The sequence below is a fragment of the Artemia franciscana genome, chromosome 3 (genome assembly GCF_032884065.1).
Source record: "Artemia franciscana chromosome 3, ASM3288406v1, whole genome shotgun sequence".
Taxonomy (NCBI): Eukaryota; Metazoa; Arthropoda; class Branchiopoda; order Anostraca; family Artemiidae; genus Artemia; species Artemia franciscana.
The window spans coordinates 31505349-31524246 of record NC_088865.1 but is presented as its reverse complement, the minus strand read 5'-3'; the positions used below and the strand labels follow the sequence as shown (position 1 = coordinate 31524246).

The following is an 18898-nucleotide window of genomic DNA, read 5'->3' as shown; positions in this document are numbered from 1 at the left end:
CTTTGCCGGCCATAATAATCCATTATGTCCAACATAATCCATTCTGTCCAATTGGTTTGAAATTACTGCACGCCTATTAATTTCACCGACGTATTCATTGCTTAAATAAGAAAGTTTCTCACTGAGGAGGGCCAGCCTTTAGTCTGGTTGAATTTTCCACTTTTAGTTTAATCACTTAACCTCGTTGATTATGATCTTTGATGTTATAATTAATCTTAGAGGTCAGTGTGGCTGAGTTCCACATTGGGTTACAGTACATATCCATGCAACACACGGGTGCTGAAAATGAGTTTTTACTTAGAATATTCAATCGACGTGCTGCCAAAACTGGCATTTTTTCTTACATGAAAGCTGGGGGGCCAAAATGGAGTTCATGCCCACCCCAAGATTTGGCCCAAATGGCGCCTCTGAAGGCGATATATTGAAATACTGTCCCTAAAAGAAGGAAACATGAAAAACTGCTTTTTTAGGCAATTATTTTTTACTATTAATTATTTTATTTATTTTTTACAGTATCTTTATAAAATATTTATTAATTTATTAATTATTTTATTATTAATTTTATTATTAATTTTATTTATTAATTATTTTCTGGAGGGAGTTCTTTGAACCAGGCATGCGGAAGAAGGAATTTTCCGCGCCATTCTATTTGTAGATACGGGCGTCAAGTTTTCGAAGTTAAATATTCTATTTTTTCTGTATTTTTCTGATTTAGATAATTAATGTGTTATTCGTATTCGTTTAAATTAAATAGCTATCATAACACTCAAAAATATACACTAAATTATTCTACTTTTACAATCACAAAGAAAAGAGAAGAAAAAAAATATCACTTTCGTTCTTAACCACTCAGGGAAACACTTCCAGAGTACAAATCACTATTTCCTGAATTTAAACTTCCGCTTTTTTAGTTAATTGTCATTTTTATTATTGCTACAATATGTCGAACCGCACAAAGATCCAATACCTGTGTTGGTATTTGTTGTTCTTGCTTCTTTTTTTCGCACAATGGTTTCTTTTAAAACCTAAAATTCAGGGACAAGACATATCCAAGATTGCGGCAGGTCATAAGATTTTTTCATGGCAGAACGAATGATAAATAAATAATTTTAAATGTTTAGATCTATATCTAGAACAGAGGGGGAGGAATCTTCTGATTCCCTTTGGGAGCAAGACTCCTTCGGTCCCTTTATCAAATGTTAAATTGTATGTATAATTTATGAGTGGTAATTCCTTTCATCTTTTTTTTTTATTAGTTACTTGATTGGGTCTAGATATCCAGATTTTGTATTCTTGGTTTTTCCTAATGGAGATTGGAGAGAGGGGCAGGGTAAATATGTACATCTCCTTTCTGGACAGATATTCCAAAAGGATCTTATAAATGTTAAATACCATATATATTTATCAGTATACGTCCCTTGTGGACAGGCATTTCCAGAAGGACTTTGTAAATGTTAAAATTGCTTTATTTTTATTTTTTGCTAGGTTTTTAACCAAAGAGTATGGGCAACTTACAAGATTGGAAACTGGACTAGTGTAAGCAAAAATAGAAATCCCCACCGTGATTTAGCTTTTGGTTTTTCTTGGTATTTAAGTTCAATAATGATGCAAAATTAATGTAGTAATAATTATCAGATCATAGTATCTGAGAAAAAACAATTACAAAGGTTGAAAAAATGCAAAGAAACGTCAAACGCTAGATGGTGTTGGTGATTTTCCGGACACTAGCGCTACTTTCCACTCATACAAGTTGCCTAGACTCTTTGGCCTTTTTTTTAGGTTTTTAGCTATACATATCAATTTTTTTTCCTGAAGGAGAGGGATATCTTCAACCCCTCTTTATGGACGTGTATTTCCAAAGGGACCTTGTAAATACTGTTTCTTTTTTATTCTTTTTATAGCTGGAAAAAGACGGACGGAAAAAGAAGGATTGTTTGATTCGGAAGCAGAGGCTTCAATATTTTTTAGTTAAATTTCAATGGCGAAAGCATCTGAATTTTCCGAGTATTAATATTAAAAAACAATACTTTTACAGAGGACTTTCACTTAAAACAATACTTTCACTTATTTAACATAAAAATTTACGAAAAGTTAAATTTCTCAAAAAGCTTTATCAAGATTTTTCAATCCTTCAATCGTTTTTGGCTGTGATGATTAAAAGGGGGGGGGGCAAACGCCGTTTTTGTAATTTTTCAGGAGAGCCAAAAAACAAAAAAGTTTGTCGGCTGAGGTCGCTCTGAAGGATGAGGTTAATGAACATAAAGAAAACATAAACTAAACCATCTTTTTATGCTCTTTTCAGGGATAGAAGTTAAATTTATATATTTTGGACAAATTCAAAATTATCCCATTTATGGCTTATGTCTCCTTTTTCTTATAGATAAGATAATTCTCTTATGTCAAAAGTATTCTAAGGCAATTCGAGATTTAATCCATTTTTTGGTGTATGTCTCCTTTTCCCTTGACAAAAAAGGAGACAAATGCAAGGTCCCAATGTTATGGCTCCGGCCAAAATTGGCGTATGTCTTTGGTCTTTTCCCACGACTTCACCGCCTTTTCTGTGACGAAACAAATCAGAGTTCCAAATAGGGATAAGTCTTTCTATTAGACAGTGAAACAAATATATACAAAGGCTCTACATATTGTATGATATGGTCATCATCATCATCAATAGAGTAACTTAATGATGAAAGTATATCCTGATTTCAATAAATGATCTGATTTGTTTTTATAGCTGGAAAAAGAAGGACCTCAGAGCGTTGAGTCTTTTGTTATTATTCTAAGGATTTCTGTGATACTTGCTAGAGAAAGATTGCTATCTGCTGGCCGGATTGGGAAAGTTTGTCGTGACGAATCAGTGGAAGGCCTAACATTCTATCCTAACTTATTCCTGATAAATTCTTAAAATACCGCTATATTTCAGTGGGTTTTTAGAATTTTTTCTCTGATCCTGTTAGTAATTGAAATATTTTGTGCTAATATTTGAATTATAGCAGGTTATATAAAATGAGACCTTTGTTTACTTTGTAATTAACTTTTTTGTTCGTGGTTCAGCAAAGAGAGGTCTTTATGACATTTACGTATTACCTATAGTATTGCTTACCATGTAATATGTTATATATGCACGTGATATCCACTTAATAAGCGGGGTAACCATCTTCAACGATTGATCAGTATTTCATTTTACCATATATTTTTTTGGATTATTTTTTTCGCTTCTTAGTTAGATTTTTTCTGGAATAAAGTCAAAGAACTGGACTGACTAAGAAATTTACACATTCGCTGTACAAGGAGGATTTCAGGCATATTTAAGGTTTTTTTTTTATTTAGGGGTCTAAATTACTATGGGACAGGGAAGGGTAATTACCTCTTCAGGATTCGTTTTGTCCCTTAACACTAAATATAGCCCCAGATTATCCTTTATCCTCTCCAACAGTTTAAAGCATTAACACTTTTATTATGTTCATTGTGTTTGTGCAATAGACTGTGTTATCAGTGTTCAGTACAAATTGCTCACTACTCACTTTGGCTTAACTCCACCATTTATCCACCATTATCCACCATATTAACTCTACCATTTATTGGTTTTGATAGTCCTTCCATTTTTTATTGCAGATGAGTTTGTCCCCTTTACAATTTTTTTTCTGAATCTGTACTAGTAAAAATAATCATAATTTACTGATGACCAAATACAAAGAGTATTGGATACTTATAAGGGTGGTAAGTGACGCCATTGTGGAAAAGACAAAAATATCAATTATTAATAACCAATTATTATATTATTAGATAGATAGACCGTTAGATAATTTTTTATTTGCAACAATTACATAAATAAATATGACAAACCAGTGCACATGCCTGGTGGCATACTTTAGCACTGGCAATGTTACATGTTGCTTACATTACGAGAATAAAAACTAGCACTGACAGTGTTACATACGTTAGCACTGACAAAATAAAAATAAATCAAGCCAAAGTAAATACAAGCCTATAGCATGAGCATAAATATACAAAAAAATGAACAAAAAATAATTCTCTGCATCATATTAGACACAAATCCCCTAATCATTTGTTATTTATTTAAATATTTGAAAACCGTCATAACTTACATATAACTCTGTCATACCTTTAATCCTCGCACCCAATAATTTTGACAAATTTCAACTTTGTGATTATGTTTTACAATTTTTTTTTAATAAATAGTTGGTTCATTATTTCTGGAAAAATTATTTTCATCACTGCGTCGTTAATTTTTTTATTTTTTTTTATTTTAGAAACTCACTTATTGCTACATTCTCGTGCTGATACTGGAATTGAGTTCCAAATTTTTGACCCAGTATGACGGATGCTAAAACCCGCTCTTGACGAAAGGACTAAATTCACACGAAAAATCTGAACGATGAGTGGTTGGATAATTATGAAATTGGGAATTAGTTGAAAAAATACCAGAGAAATTTGAAGGTAAACTATTGTATAAATAATCATGACAAATATTAGAAATAGAAATTGTATGATGTTGATCCAAAGAATATATTCCTGAATTCCCATATAAGCGTCTAACTGAAGATCCATGCTCAACATTAAAAAGAATCCTCTTTGCTTTATTCTGAACTATTTGGAGAGATTTAAATACAGATGGAAAAGTAGAAGCCCAAACAGAAATACAATAAAGAAAATATGGGTGGACAAAAGAATAATATATTGCTTTTAGAATGTTTTTAGGAAAAAAAAACGAAGTCGTGATAGAATACCAATATTTTGGGAAATTTTTAACAATAGTATTTTCACATGTTTATGAAACGACAAATTTTCATCTAAAAAAACACCAAGGTATTTAAACTGATCAACCCTTGTTAATTCAAGACCATTCAACAAAAGAGAGGCTCCATCTGAAATGACCGATCCAGTTCGCGGAAACAACATATATCGGCATTTCTTCTCATAGAGCTAGTAAATTCCTATTAATATATTATCAATGTCATCTAGCGTTTGGCGACTTTGCTTAACCCAAACATTAATAAATATATTTCAAGCTAAAAAAAATAATTCAATAAATCAAATCACTAATCCTCACAAAGGCTTCATAGCCAGTATCATGAAAGAAACGCTTAAGCATTAACAAATTTGAACATTCAACTGTTAAATATTTCAACACATACATTTAAGACAATCGCTTATAAAAAAAAGATTACATTTTCGTTTATTTTGACCTGTAGCTAAAACTGAAAGCCGTTGTAGACTACAGAAATGCTTGAAAATTATTATAGTCGAGTAAAACAACAAAGAAAAAGGCTTATCCTCGGATTTGGAGCAACAAAAATATTGTTGGCACAAAAATGTTCAGAGAAATTCTCAAACGTTCTGAAAAAAAATCGAAAATGTTTTGGAAAAATAAGATATCCAAAACCGGACGAAATCGGCTGTACTTAAATACCCTCTTTTTTCAAAAAAAGGAGGGAGAATTTTGAATTTCAATATATAAAAAATTTCTGGATTAAAAGGTCTTTCTTATTAATTCAAAACCGAAAATGACATCCGAACTTAAAAATCACATACCTTAGTACCCTAATTCCACTCTAAGTGAGGTCAGAGGGGGGGGGGTGGAAACTCGAAATTTTAATTTGTGCAGTATTTGCGCACAATTGAACTCCAAAATGTTCGGTAAAATTCGCTAAATAACACGTCAAAACATTCGAAATAGTACTTTGTAGAAATAACTTTGAAGAAATAAGAAATAACGGAAAAGAAGGGGAAATTTTTGACTTTTGTAGTAATATGTGGATTGAAAGGTCGCTTGCAATTAATTCCAGTCTGGGGAAGACGAAAATGATTTCAATTTAAAAAAAATCTCCTTATTTAGTACCTATGGGAGCAAAATTTATTAGCTGGGGATACCCATTGGGTATCCAGGGGTATCAATGGATACCCATTAACGATTAATTATCGAGATTAATTATTTATCGTATGGTTTTAAAACCAGTAGCGTAGATTCATAATAATGTTAGAAGGGGGTGGGGTGTCAAATTAAAATTTTAAATTCTAGGGGAGAGTAATTGTGTTCTTCAGTTTTTCCAATGAAAATACCAAACATGTTATTCTTCGAAATTTAAGGGGGAGAAATGTCCCCTGTCTCCATGCCAAGAAACGTGACGAAAAATAAGCCTAAATCTTCTTGACTACACCAAAGAAAAGTTTACGAACAGCTCTATATTACAGAAGGATATGTCTCAAATTTAAAATATTTATTAATCACCGTTTAGCTTTTTTGAAATTCTCTCAAATTTGTTTTCATCATTAATTTTTACTTTTAAGTTTAATTATTACGGTTTATTATTATGGAAGAACCTACAAAACTAAGTCAAGACTCAGGCCACAAAGGCTATTTGCCTCTTACCCTCCCTTCCCCAGAAAACAAAACTAAGGCACCAATAGCTGCCGGGCTATTGGTGCCTCTTCGGACGTGGCATTTTTAAATAGAGCTTGCCTAGCTCTTTTTTCGCTCTATAGAAGAGCTCTCTTTTCTAGTGTCAAGGGTCTTAACATTCCCCCCCCCCCACCCACCCCTTAGCTTCAGACTGGCTTTAGTAGGCAACACTCGTCCCTTAAAGGAAACGAGAGTGTCATTCACCACTTTCAGCCAATAAGCGGCAAGCTGAAGTTGGTTCCAACAACGAGTAATAGCAGGGGAGCTCTTTTTTCCCTACCTCAGAGGGCTCCTCAATGGATCCTATTTTGTGTCACTGTCGGAACTTCATACGAACAGAGTGATCGGCCTCCCCCTCCAGGTATGATTTTGGCAGCCATTAATGACCTGAATCCACCCAATCTCAGTAGTGCATTCCATAAAACACTCTTCCTCATGGCTAGATACTGGGCCGCACACGCATACTGTGACTGAGATTAGCAGCAGTGGGCCCTATTTATGCTTACGGGAAGGCACCATGACGTGAAGGCATCAGGGGCAACACTGAAAGGTTGGCACTGCCAACCATTCTTGAATAAGTGTTTCATGTTGATTCTTCTTACCTTAGACCTTAAGTTCTCCAGGACCAGAGGTGACACATAGAGCATCAACGAAGCCTCACCAGACGTCTCGGACTGGCGATTTTTCTACATTTGAAGAATTATTTTCAAATGCTTTTTATAATTTTCAGCCACTATCAGCTGCGGTGCACTCTTTACTAGGTCACAGCTAGTGCTGCAACTGAAAAAGAGGATTAGAGCGAGTAAATTTTCCTGCAATCACTTCTTTCGAGCTTGTCTTCTTTCCTTTTGCTTCTTATTCTAGGGAGAAAACCTAGGTAAATGGTTGGCTTATTGCGCATTAGGCCTTAAATTTTTAGCGGCCTAGCACCATAGAATTTGTCAGAAAAAGAATAATAATACCTTCTATGGAACTATTTCCACTCTTATTGAGAAGTCACTGCAATATTATTGTCCAGTATTTTATTGTATATTTCGGCTGTATTAAGTCAAAAGGCGTTATGGATTACCCTTTGTAAAACTAAATTTACAATAACTCCCTCAAACTAGACAGGCTGTATCGATGGGTCAAATTTACACTCTTTTATTGTGTCTAGTTTTAAGAATTTTTGAGATTTCAGTTATTTCTGGAATGTGTGCAATCCTTTTTTCTGGCTCACAGCACCAATCGGGGAGGCTTTGATGCCAAAATTGAATTTATGAATTTTGGATGCCTAGGAAAATGTTCTAAGTGCAAACAACTGGTCCAAAGCCTGAAACCTTATATTTCTAGATAGATGCTATCTAGTATCTATATAGATATATACTAATTAGATACTTGACTAGATAGATACTAATATAGAAAAATTATACTTAGACTCGAGGAGATAAACAAAACACAAGATATCTCATAAAAATGGTATCAATCAACCAGATAATCGAAAAACAGTCTTAAAGGCAGGAGCCTAATATTGTCAAAATTCTGAGGGGGGGAGGTGAAGTTTGTGCCAATTTTCTCAAGTAAAGTGAAAATGACAGTAAAAGCTAAAAACAGATAAGGCATTTGGTACCATAAAGGTACTATTTAGTGCTTTAAAAGTACTATAAAGTTAGCTTTATAGTACTATATAAAGGTAACTTATGGTACTATAAAGGTAAATACGTGCTAGAAAACTTATCTGTTTCTGTTGATGCTTGAATTATGCAGGTTCATCTTAGTTTTGACAAGTTTTTCAGAGATTAAGGATTCCTATTTCAGCTGGAGGGGGTAGTGGGGTCTGGGGCAAACAGAGATCTGGGAGAGGAGCTGACTCCTGTCCCCTAGTATATTACGCGCCTCCTTAAATGACTAATTTGGTCCGCTTCAAACACATTTGCTGGTGACGCGGAATAAAAAGCAATGGGGCACAACCAAACACAACTTAACTAAATGCTCTTGCTCGGCAACTTCCCCAGCAAAGAAGGAACGAGGCGTCAGGGCCATTAGTCGTCTCCAGAGTAATATGTCCTGGGCGAAAGTTGGAACTTCATCGGGGTCGATATTCCTGGTAGTGAATTGACCGCAGACGACGTCAACCTATCTTGTGCGTGGTCTACCTCTGGAACATTTCCAGCCATTTGCAGTTGAATCAAAGTCGAAGATTCGGCAGGTAGTTCCTTGAGTGGTCAGGCGAACTAGATGACCTTGCCAGCGCAGCGAGCGAAACCCGAGCTGCTCAGACAGGGGTGGCAATTTAAAAGATCGGAGCCTTCTTATCGGAAATTTTTTGCCCTGTCTTTTAATTAAACTATTATAAATAAATTACGGTCTATATTCCCCTTCATATCTATCTGTACTAATTACCTATGGGGGACTAGTTTAGAGAGAGATAATGCTCAATTCAGTAAAACTTTTAACTAAACGACAGGTCAAACCTTATATCTTTCAAACAATGATATTTAGCATAATCAAGCCCAAACAAGTCTGAACCTTATAAACACAGACCGAAATGAAATGAACTTCGGAAAGAGTCTACGTACTTCTGCTAGATTAGCAGAGGAAAGATTCAAGCAATTTATCAAACACAATAAATCTTTTTTGACCTGTATTTAATTATGTTTGTTTCAACGTAGGGCATATGTAACTTTTTCTTTAGATAGATAGACTTTTATTTTGCTGCATTTTATTACAAAACCAACTGTATCCCTGTTGGTGCTTTATTGCAGTGGAACTTACGAAAGAGACGACCAAAATTGTCCTACTTTAGTTTGATTTGTTGCTATTGCACGGTGAACATTTTCATGTCAGATATTATTAAGGTGTAAGCTTTTCACCATTTGTGCTTTTAATTTTCCTATTATTTAGATAATTTTAATTTATTAATTTAAAAAAAAACTTTTTCCACGAAATAAGTTGTTCAAAGAAAAGTAAAGAACTACATCGAACCATAAATGAGCAAAAATAAAATCAAATAATCTACCAAGCATAAAACTACCACAAATCAGCATCGATAAATAAGCAAAATCTAAAACGAACAGATATTATAATAAATAACCGATCCAAACTCAAAACGAAATTAACATGAGTAGGGCTCAAAATCCCAATACATTCCTAAGGTCAGAACATAATTTACACTTTACTGAAAAAATACAAATCGTTGTGCATTGTCAGTTTGATTTACATATGCTGATATTTATTCCTTAAAATATTAATACCATTGAGTTTATTAAAGCTATAAAAGTGAGAACATTTAATATTTTTTTTTTTTTCAGTAAAGTCCAAATTATGTTCTGGCCTTGGGAAGGCATTGGGGTTTTGGGCCCTATTCATGTTAATTTCTGCTCTTTGAGTTTGACTCGGTTATTTATTGTAATTTCTGTTCTTTTTGGGTTGTAAAGCGTTGCAAGTTTTAATTTTACACACGAAAATGTTCCTAAGATATTGCTAATATGCCCTTTTGACAATCTACATACGAATAGAAGGTTGTCATTCTTAAAACAGAAATTTTCAGAAATAGTCTCTGAAACTTTCACCTTCATGCCCCTACGTTAGTTGTAATAGTAGTCAAAGCAGTAGTATAACTACTCAACTTATCACAGTTAGACATTGCTATGATATTATCGATTTACTCTTTTGATAACCTGTATATTCATATACTTGTTGAAATTTTCATCTTAATATCTAAACCTAATAAGTAGTTGCAATAGAAACAGTTGCTGGAGCATTATTAATAGCAGTAGCAGAACTAGTAAATGTTGCAGCAGTAGTAGTTTACCCATATTGACTTTTCGTCAATTGATATTCCCTTTTAAGTATTCTCTGAGAGTTCCAACTTAATACACAAATCAATGCTGTAAATACGCTATTTTGACAATCTAAATGCACATACTGTCTTTTGTTAGTTCAAATCTGCCATCAATATTCTCTCAAATTTTTCCTTCGTGAACGTAGCCTTAATAGTACTATTATTACAGTAGTTCTGGGGGTAGTAGAAGTAGTTGCAGTGTCAGTATTGTATTAGTAGTAGCAGTACCATTAGTAGCAGCAGTATCAATAGCGGTAGTAGCATGTGCATATTGCCTTTTGGTCAGTTGAACATCGCTTTCATGATGCCCCGGAAGTTTCACCTTGACACGTTAAGCCGTTCCAAAAATATTGTTGATGTGCACTTTTGCCACATTCCCCTTAAGCATTCTCCGAAAGTTTCAACTTAATACCCAAAACCAATTCTTGAGATATGCCCTTTTGAGAATCTGTATACCCATACTGTGTTTTAATTTAGTTCAAATTACCCCTCAATATTCTGTCAAATTTTCACCTTAATACGTGTAGCCTTAATTGTGCTAGTATCATAGAAGTAGAGGTATTAGTAGGAACAGTAGTTGAAGTAACAGTGTATAATTATTAGTAGTCAACTGAACATCCCACTCATGATGCTCCTGAAGTTTCCTCTTCATGTAATAAGCCGTTCGAAAAATAATGCTGATACGCCCGTATACACATTGTATGCTTTGACTTGGTTCAACTTTCCCCTCAACCTTCCCTCAGATTTTTTTCAATATCCTCAGCCTTAGTAGTACTCGCTGCAGAAGCAGTAGTTTTAGTGATAGTAGCAAAAGTACTTGTGGCAGCAGTAGTAGTAGTAGTAGCGTGCAAATATTGCAGTTTTGGTAAATGGATGATCTCCCTTATCATTTCCCGAAAATTCCAAATAAATATATTAGGTGATTTCTGAGTTACACCGTTTCGACAACTCATATACATATAACATGTTATAATTTAGTTCAACACTCAACTCAACATTAAACAGTTCGTGGTAATGAGCTGTAGTAAGGAGCGACCCGGCTCAATAGTAACCAAAACTCCAAAAAATTATACCAATAGTTTTTTTTACCATTCAATACCAATTTTGATACCAACAGTCACATCAAAAGAATTGCATTTTAATGCTGAATTTAAGTTTTTTACTGTTTTAAAAAGTAGAGTTAAGAGAAAGAGTCAAACTTTAGCGTAAAGAGCGAGGCGTTGAGGAGGAAAAGCCCCTTTCATATACGGAGTAATTTATGTTCGTTTTAAGTTTTAATGTCGCTCCTTACTTTCCTTTAAAAAAACTTGTTTTTTATTTAATTCCCTGACAGATCCATCTTAATGCCCTTCGTATTTTGGGAAAGAAGAAGTAAAACATGCACACCTTTTCTCAACAGCATATACTATATGTAAACAATGAACAAATTGCATAGCTTGCAGCCCTTGCCCCGAGGCCTTGGGAGGGGGCAGGGTTGACATCCCCAAACGCATAATTACTGAACCTTTCAGCAATACTGAAAACATTGAGGTCTCAAAACTTTGTTTGGATGTTTGTTTTGGGAAATGATTGGCGTTGGGGGGAGGGGGGCTGGTTTCTCAAATCAGTTTGACTCTTAAAAAGGGCACTATAACTTCCAATTTAAAATCAAATAACCCCCATCTGAATTTAATACGACTATCCATTCCATAAAAACCTTATATACACCTAGGGCATAACTTAAAGCCCTTACCCCAGGGCTTTGGGGGGCTGTGCTAACCCTGGAGGCATTGTTATATGTTCTTTGGACTATTTTAAACAGGATTGCCATCGCACAATTTCAATCAGATGTGTTTGGTGAAAAGAGGGGTAGTTAGGGGAGAAAGGCTAGTTGACCTACATCACTATTGACTCTTAAACGGGAACTAGAACTTCCAATTTGAACCAAATGAGCCGCCTCTAAAGTTTATACAGCCATTCTTTCCATAAGAACCTTGAATGTCCCAGGGGCATAACTTGCAACCCTCGCCCTCAGGCTATATGCCACCAGGGCATAACTTACAACCCTTGCCTTGAGAGGTGTAGGGGGGTTGTCTTTCTCACAGACATAATTTCCGGACCTTTCAACTACGATGAACAAAATTGTTATCTCCAAATTTTAATTAGAGGTGTTAAGGGCTATGATGAGCGTCGAGGGGGGGGTGCTTTCGAATCCCTTTGACTCTTAAAATGGGCACCATCAATTCCAATTTCAATGAAATGAGCCCCATCTGAAGTTTACACAACTGCCCATTCCACAAAAACCTTATATGCCCTCATGGCATAGCTTACAATCCTATCCCCAGGAATTTGGGGAGTTGTGTCAACCCTAGAAGCATTATTATAAGCTCGTTGGACTATTTTGAACAAAATCGCTATCTCATAATTTGAATCAGAAGCGCTTGGTGGAAAGAGGGGTTGTCGGGGAGGGGGAACTAAATACCTTCCATCACTTTTCACGCTTAAAAAAGAGCTAGAACTTCCAATTTCCAAATGAGCCTCTTCTAAAGTTAAACAACCATTCCTTCCATAAAAAGCTTAAATGCCCCGCGGCATAACTCATAACCCTTACCCTTAGGCTCTGGTGGCTTGTATCAACCCCAAAAGCCTTGTTATATGATCTTTGGACTATTTTGAATAAAATGACTGTCTCAAAATCTTTCATTCGATGTATTTTGGGAAAACACGATGTATCGGGGGGGGGGGAGGGGGGGTAGCTGCCCTCTGATCACTTTGACTGTTAAAAAGGGCACTAGACATTCTTATTAACAATCCGAGGAGTCCCCTCCGAAGTATATATGACCACCATTCATATAAAAAACCTTAAACGCCCCCGGTGCATAACTGACAACCCTCACCCTGAGAGCTTTGGGGGCGGGGATGCCTTCCACAAAAACAAAATTTCAAGACCCTTCTTCTACAATAAACAATATTTCTATCACCAAATTTTGATTGCATGTCTTTGGGGAAATGAAGACTGGGGGGGGGGGGGGCTGGTTTCTCTCAAATCACTGTTGACTCTTAAAAACACTATAACTTCATGTTTCAAATCAAATGAGCCCCATCTGAAGTTTATACGACCACATATTCTATAAACACTTTATATGCCACCAGGGCATTGCTTACAACCCTATCCCAAGGGAACTGGGGGGCTTTGTCAACCCTAGAGCTAGTGTTATATGTTCTTTGGATTATTTTGAGCAAAATCGCTATCATACAATTTTAACAAAATTCGTTTGGTAAATAGGAGTAGTCAGGGGGAGGGCTGGCTACTCTCCATCATTTTTGACTCTTAAAGGGAAACTAAAACTTCCAATTTTCAACCAAATGAGGCTGTTCTAAAGTTTATGCAACCATCCCTTCCATAAAAACCTGAAATGCCGCCACGGCATAATTTACAACCCTTGCTCACAGGCTCTGAGTGTTCGTTTTAATCCCAAAAGCCTTGTAATATGATATTCAAACTATTTTGAATAAAACAGCTTTCTCAAAATCTCCCTTAGATGCATTTTTAGACAATACGTGTGCGTGTGGGAGGGTGGGGGGTTGCTGCCCTCCGATCGCTTTGACTCTTAAAAAGAACACTAGAGCTTCTGATTACTAATCTAGTGAGCCTCCCCTGAAGTTTGTATGACTATACTTTCTATAAAAACTTATGCCTCCAGGGCATAACTTACAACCCCTGCCCTGAGGGTGGTTTGCCATCCGCAAAGAGATAATTTCTGGACCTTTCAACTACGTTGAGCAAAATGGTTATCTCAACATTTTGATTGGAAGTGTTTGGGGAAATGATGGGCGTGGGGGGAATGCAATCCCTCTGATTGCTTTGACTCTTAAAAAGGAAACTAGGGCTTCTGATTACCAATCCAATGAGCCTCCTCGGAAGTTTATATGACCATGCTTTCTATGAAAACATCATATACCCCCAGGGCATATCTAATAACCCTTGTCCTGAGGATGGTTTGTCATCCTCAAATGCATAATTTCTAGACTTTCAACTACGTTGAACAAAATGGCTATCTCAACATTCTGCTTCGAAGTGTTTGGGAAAATGATTGGCATGGGGGGGATTGGCCCTCCGATCACTTTCGACTAGTAAAAAGGGCACTAATCTTCTAAATTTCCAGTTGAATGAGCCCGTCTTGAAGTTTCTAAAACCCTTTTTTTATAAAAACTTTATATGCCCTAAGAGTATAACTTACAACCCTTGCATTCAAGATGCAGAAAGACATTCTTTCTGCATCTTTCAACTACGTTGAACAAAATGGATATCTCAAAGTTTTGATTGGATGTATTTGGGGAAAGGATGGACGTAGGAGGGGGATTAGTTGCCCTCTAATCACTTTCGACTCACTAACCATATCAATGTCTAATCGAATGAGCCCTACTTGAAGTTTCTATGACAACTCCTTCCATACAAAGTGCCCTAGCCTCAAACAAACCAAAAAAAAAAAAAAAAAAACTAACTAAATAATAATAATACATTGTGCCAACAACAGCGCTGCCTATGTTTTTTTTCTCCCGTTGATACAGCTTTCTGGGCGTTGAGCCAGAATCCGTATTCTAAATTTTATTTTTGATAGTAAAAAAAATTGTTATTCTCCACTGTCTGATTTGAAATATTATACCTATTTCTCTATATTAAGAATTCAGGCTACAGCTATTCTATCATCATAAGCATTAGCATTTTTCCTCTGTAGAGAGAGGGCGAACCGAATTATCAGAACTGAACTTTAAGGTAATAATTTTCATTATTTCAACGGCTCGTAACTTTTGATGACAAAGACTAAATTTGATGAAACTTATATATTTAAAATCAGCATAAAAATCTGATTCTTTCGATATATGTTTTAGCATCAAAATTCCGTTTTTTAGAGTTTCGTTTACTATTGAGCCGGGTCACTGCTTACTACAGTTCGTTACCACGAACTGTTTGATTTAGTGCCCACGAAATTAAGAACTCTTTTATATTTTTAGTTATCAAAACAATTTCAAAGGAATTACAGGGTATCAGTTGAACGGGACACTAATCTTGCTCGGACTTGAATTGTCCGAAAATTTTTGGCGAAAATTTTCCTAAAACAAAAAATAAAATAAAAGTTCATGAAGTAAATACTTTTGCCTCCCCTACTCCATAATTTTTTATGCTTTTGCTTTTAAAGAACTTACGTTGTTCACAGGAAACATGGATTAGCTTAGGGGAATTTGAGCTCTGACGCAAGCATGGGAATAGTTTAAAATAAGGGCATAAGTAGTAATAGTTTTGTCTTACATTTACTAGGCCAATTTAGTTTTTTATTAAGACGTCTTAATTTTCGCCTATGATTATAACAGGAGTTACCGTTTGAAAAATTATGTAACAAAACCTTCTGCTGCTTTCCTTTTGAGACATATTACTAAATAATTGTTACTAGTGGCCTCAGATGACAAACATCTGATTGGTTGAATTTTTTTCTAGTGCTGGAGCGTACGCTCCTGTTGAAAAATGATCATCAAAACCCCCGTCATGCCATTAAAGTCATGGAAATTGAAGTAAGTCATCACCGTGCATGATTTCGCCTTCCCTTTTGTGTTTTTGTTTTGTTTTACCTTTTCACAATTCGTTGCTGATATGATGGGGACTTACATGTTGAACCATCCTTGTATGAACAACCACCCTTGTATGAATAACTATCCTTGTATGACAGCCAATGGGGCCAATTCAAGAAATTTCAGTGTTGGGCTGAGGAGGCAAAATGTATTAAATCTGGGAGGTGGGGGAGCGGGGGGAAATTCGTATATTTTTCGTTTTTTTTCCAACGAAATACTAAAAAGGCTGTTTTTTTTAATCTGGAATGGGAGTAAAAATCTAAGGGATGGGAGATGACCTTTTCATTGAACAGTGTAGATAGATCTACCATCCTAGGGGGATATATCTACCATATTTTCAAATATTTTTTTTTGCTACTACAAGCCTTGGAAAGCTCAATACTTGGTTACATTTCAATTTAGTAAACTTCAAAAGAATTTTGATTTAAGAAACCATGGCATACTGTAACCTATCTTCTGAAATAGTTTGAATTGGGCTATTAATCGTTTATTTACTGCACTGTAGTATTTTCTTCAGTGCTGGATTCCTTGTATTAAATTTTTGTGGATTTGAAACTGTTGAAAATATTTATTTGCTTTATTCAGTTATGACATCTTTGGCTGTAAATGTTCTATTAGACTACTAGGGCTTTTTCGAAATCACCACCTTTAGACATACAGATCTATCAATACATGGCAATATCTGCAGAAAATATAATAAAGTTTGAGAAAGATGTGGATATTTTTAACGTGTCATTTCCTGTCCCATTTTAGAAAATTTGCCTAGTTATATCAAAACCATCAGTAACATATTTTGTTTTATATTAAAGGTCTTCCAGTGTTTAAAGAGTATAGAAATGACAAGCTGGTTTTTCACAGAAAGACAGCATTTTCTTGGGAAACATTTAAACATTTTTAAAACAGACGCTCTAAGAAGAAAGATTGCTTTTCAGAAGCATCAAAAATTTCTTGAGGCACCAAAAATCGCATAGAAAAGTGTACACCCGATTCCACCCCTCTCATTGGTCTTGGGGATATTTTCATTGAAAGTTACCTTTTTTTGGTATTTTCTTTGAACTCCCCCCCTCCTCTAAATTTAGGAAATTTACACCACAATTCTTCTTAGTCAACATCATCTCTTCCAGGGACGAGGCAAAGAGGGTGAGTCATCAAGAATATTAGGCGTGAACTGCATTCATTAAGCAACACGTTTAAAGGGAAACTAATCTGAAACTTGCTTGTGGCAATTAATTACTACTTTGTGTATTAAAATGGCTTGAAAGAATATTGAATTGATTTTTTTTTGCACAAAAAAAAACAAAAATATTTTGCACAGCTTCTCTTTTAATAGTGTTAAATACCTCCTGCTTTTTTTTTGGTATGTATTGTATATGATTTTTTTTTTTATTTCTAGATTTGTGGTCCAAAGTATTGTTAGATATTTGTCACTAGTCCTTAATCAAGGTTTTAATATACTAATGAACCTTCTTTTGAAAGAGCTAACAGAAAAACTTTTAGAGATAACTTCTCCAGGAAGATCATTCTAGATCAAAGTGCAATGTCCACTAAAGCTAATACGTATTTTTTTTTTAATTATTTTTTCTTCTGTTTCTTATTTTTGGCATTTTCAAATAAACACGGCCGATTTTTGCATTAAAAATTCTATGCCTTTTCAGCTATTTTCAACAAAAAGTATTTTGAAATACTTCCATTAATAGTCTTAATTTCTGTACTTTTTGGCTTCATAATTAAGAGCATATAAATTGCTTGTTTCTGTTTTATTGACTCAAATTCTTAGTCTTAAATAGTCAGGCATAAAACGGGTTTAAAATAAGCATTTGCAATTCTTTTTTTTTGAAAGCTTTTAACTTCAGTTTTTATTGTTGAATAAAATTCAACACTCCCAGCACAAATATATGAGCAGATTTCACACAAATATCTTTCAATTGTGAATCCAAGTATTGTTGGCTCTCCAGTGCACGTTGTACAAAACAATGTGAAAATACAAAATGCAAAATGTCAGAAGGTAAATGTCAATAAAATGGATGGTCATGTACCTCAGTCACAAACTTTGACAACAATGAATGAGCCTCCTTTTGATCAGTTGCTCCCTTAGCCTCCTTCAGTTGATTATAGTTCTAAAATATTTGTGAGTCGTGAAGTGAATAAGAGAAATTAAGTTGAAGAAGTCTAAAAACCTGTTGCTTACAGTGCTAGTGAGCAAATCCCATTTTTAACGATACAAAAACACCTGATAAGAGACCTTAAAAACAAAAAAAAAAACTTCAAAAGGACGAAGGATAAACCTCACGAAAAATATATAGATGATGTTAGTGGTGGTAGTTAAAAGTGTTAGTTTGGTTAAAGAAATCGGGGTGTTGATGGTGGTAAAGTTGTGAAAATTGTAGAGAATGTAAAATCCAGTGTAAAGAGTGTAAAAAAATGATAACTGGATGAAACTGCCAAAAGACTAAGTATATTGGAATGATGAAGCCAACTATCAAGCTCAGCAAACTATTGCCTGAGGTATTTTTTTTGGTCTTATGATTAGTTTTTACTTTGTTCATTATCTTTAATTATTTTATGACTTTTATTTAACCTTTTGTATGAATTTATCATTTATATATAAATTAACATTATTTATATTATTTTATATATTATTTTGTTATCATTCATATTATTTTATTTATTTAATTCCATCAAAATCTGTAATTAGGCTATGCACTGCCTAATCATTGCTTAATACTTCTACAGTATAGTAAACTGTAGTCCTAATAAAAAACAAATGAGGGCAAGGGAATTAGGTTTATCTAGGTAAAACTGCAATACTTTAAGATATGCTTTTATCAGGATATACCTACTTGATGCCCTCCCCTCATTGGTCTTTGAATCTGGTTAATCTAAAGAGTCTTCCTCCCAAAAACAACACTGAAGTTTTAAGTCAAATATATTTATGAGATTTACTTATCAGAGGGGGGTGATTCTCGCAATTTTCTTCAAGGATCTATGCAGTAAAATGGAGAGAGAAACTAAACTTAAATTACCTTAAATCACATTTGCCAGCA

General features: G+C 34.9%; 2 protein-coding genes across 7 annotated transcripts in view; both read left to right on the top strand.

The window, feature by feature from the left end:
* LOC136025163 (uncharacterized) overlaps positions 1-18898 on the top strand; it is a 489107-nt gene that overhangs the window by 409194 nt on the left and 61015 nt on the right. The gene's annotated exons all lie outside the window — the stretch shown is intronic.
* Positions 18164-18898, top strand: part of LOC136025165 (probable ATP-dependent RNA helicase vasa-like) — a 32678-nt gene continuing 31943 nt past the window's right edge. For 2 of the 3 annotated variants that reach the window (XM_065700926.1, XM_065700927.1), the window contains exon 1: positions 18166-18359. In XM_065700926.1, the coding sequence (XP_065556998.1) occupies positions 18318-18359 (42 nt within the window). In that variant the 5' untranslated portion in view covers positions 18166-18317. Of the gene's footprint in view, positions 18360-18898 lie in introns of all 3 variants that reach the window. The other variant, XM_065700928.1, reaches the window with a different exon arrangement.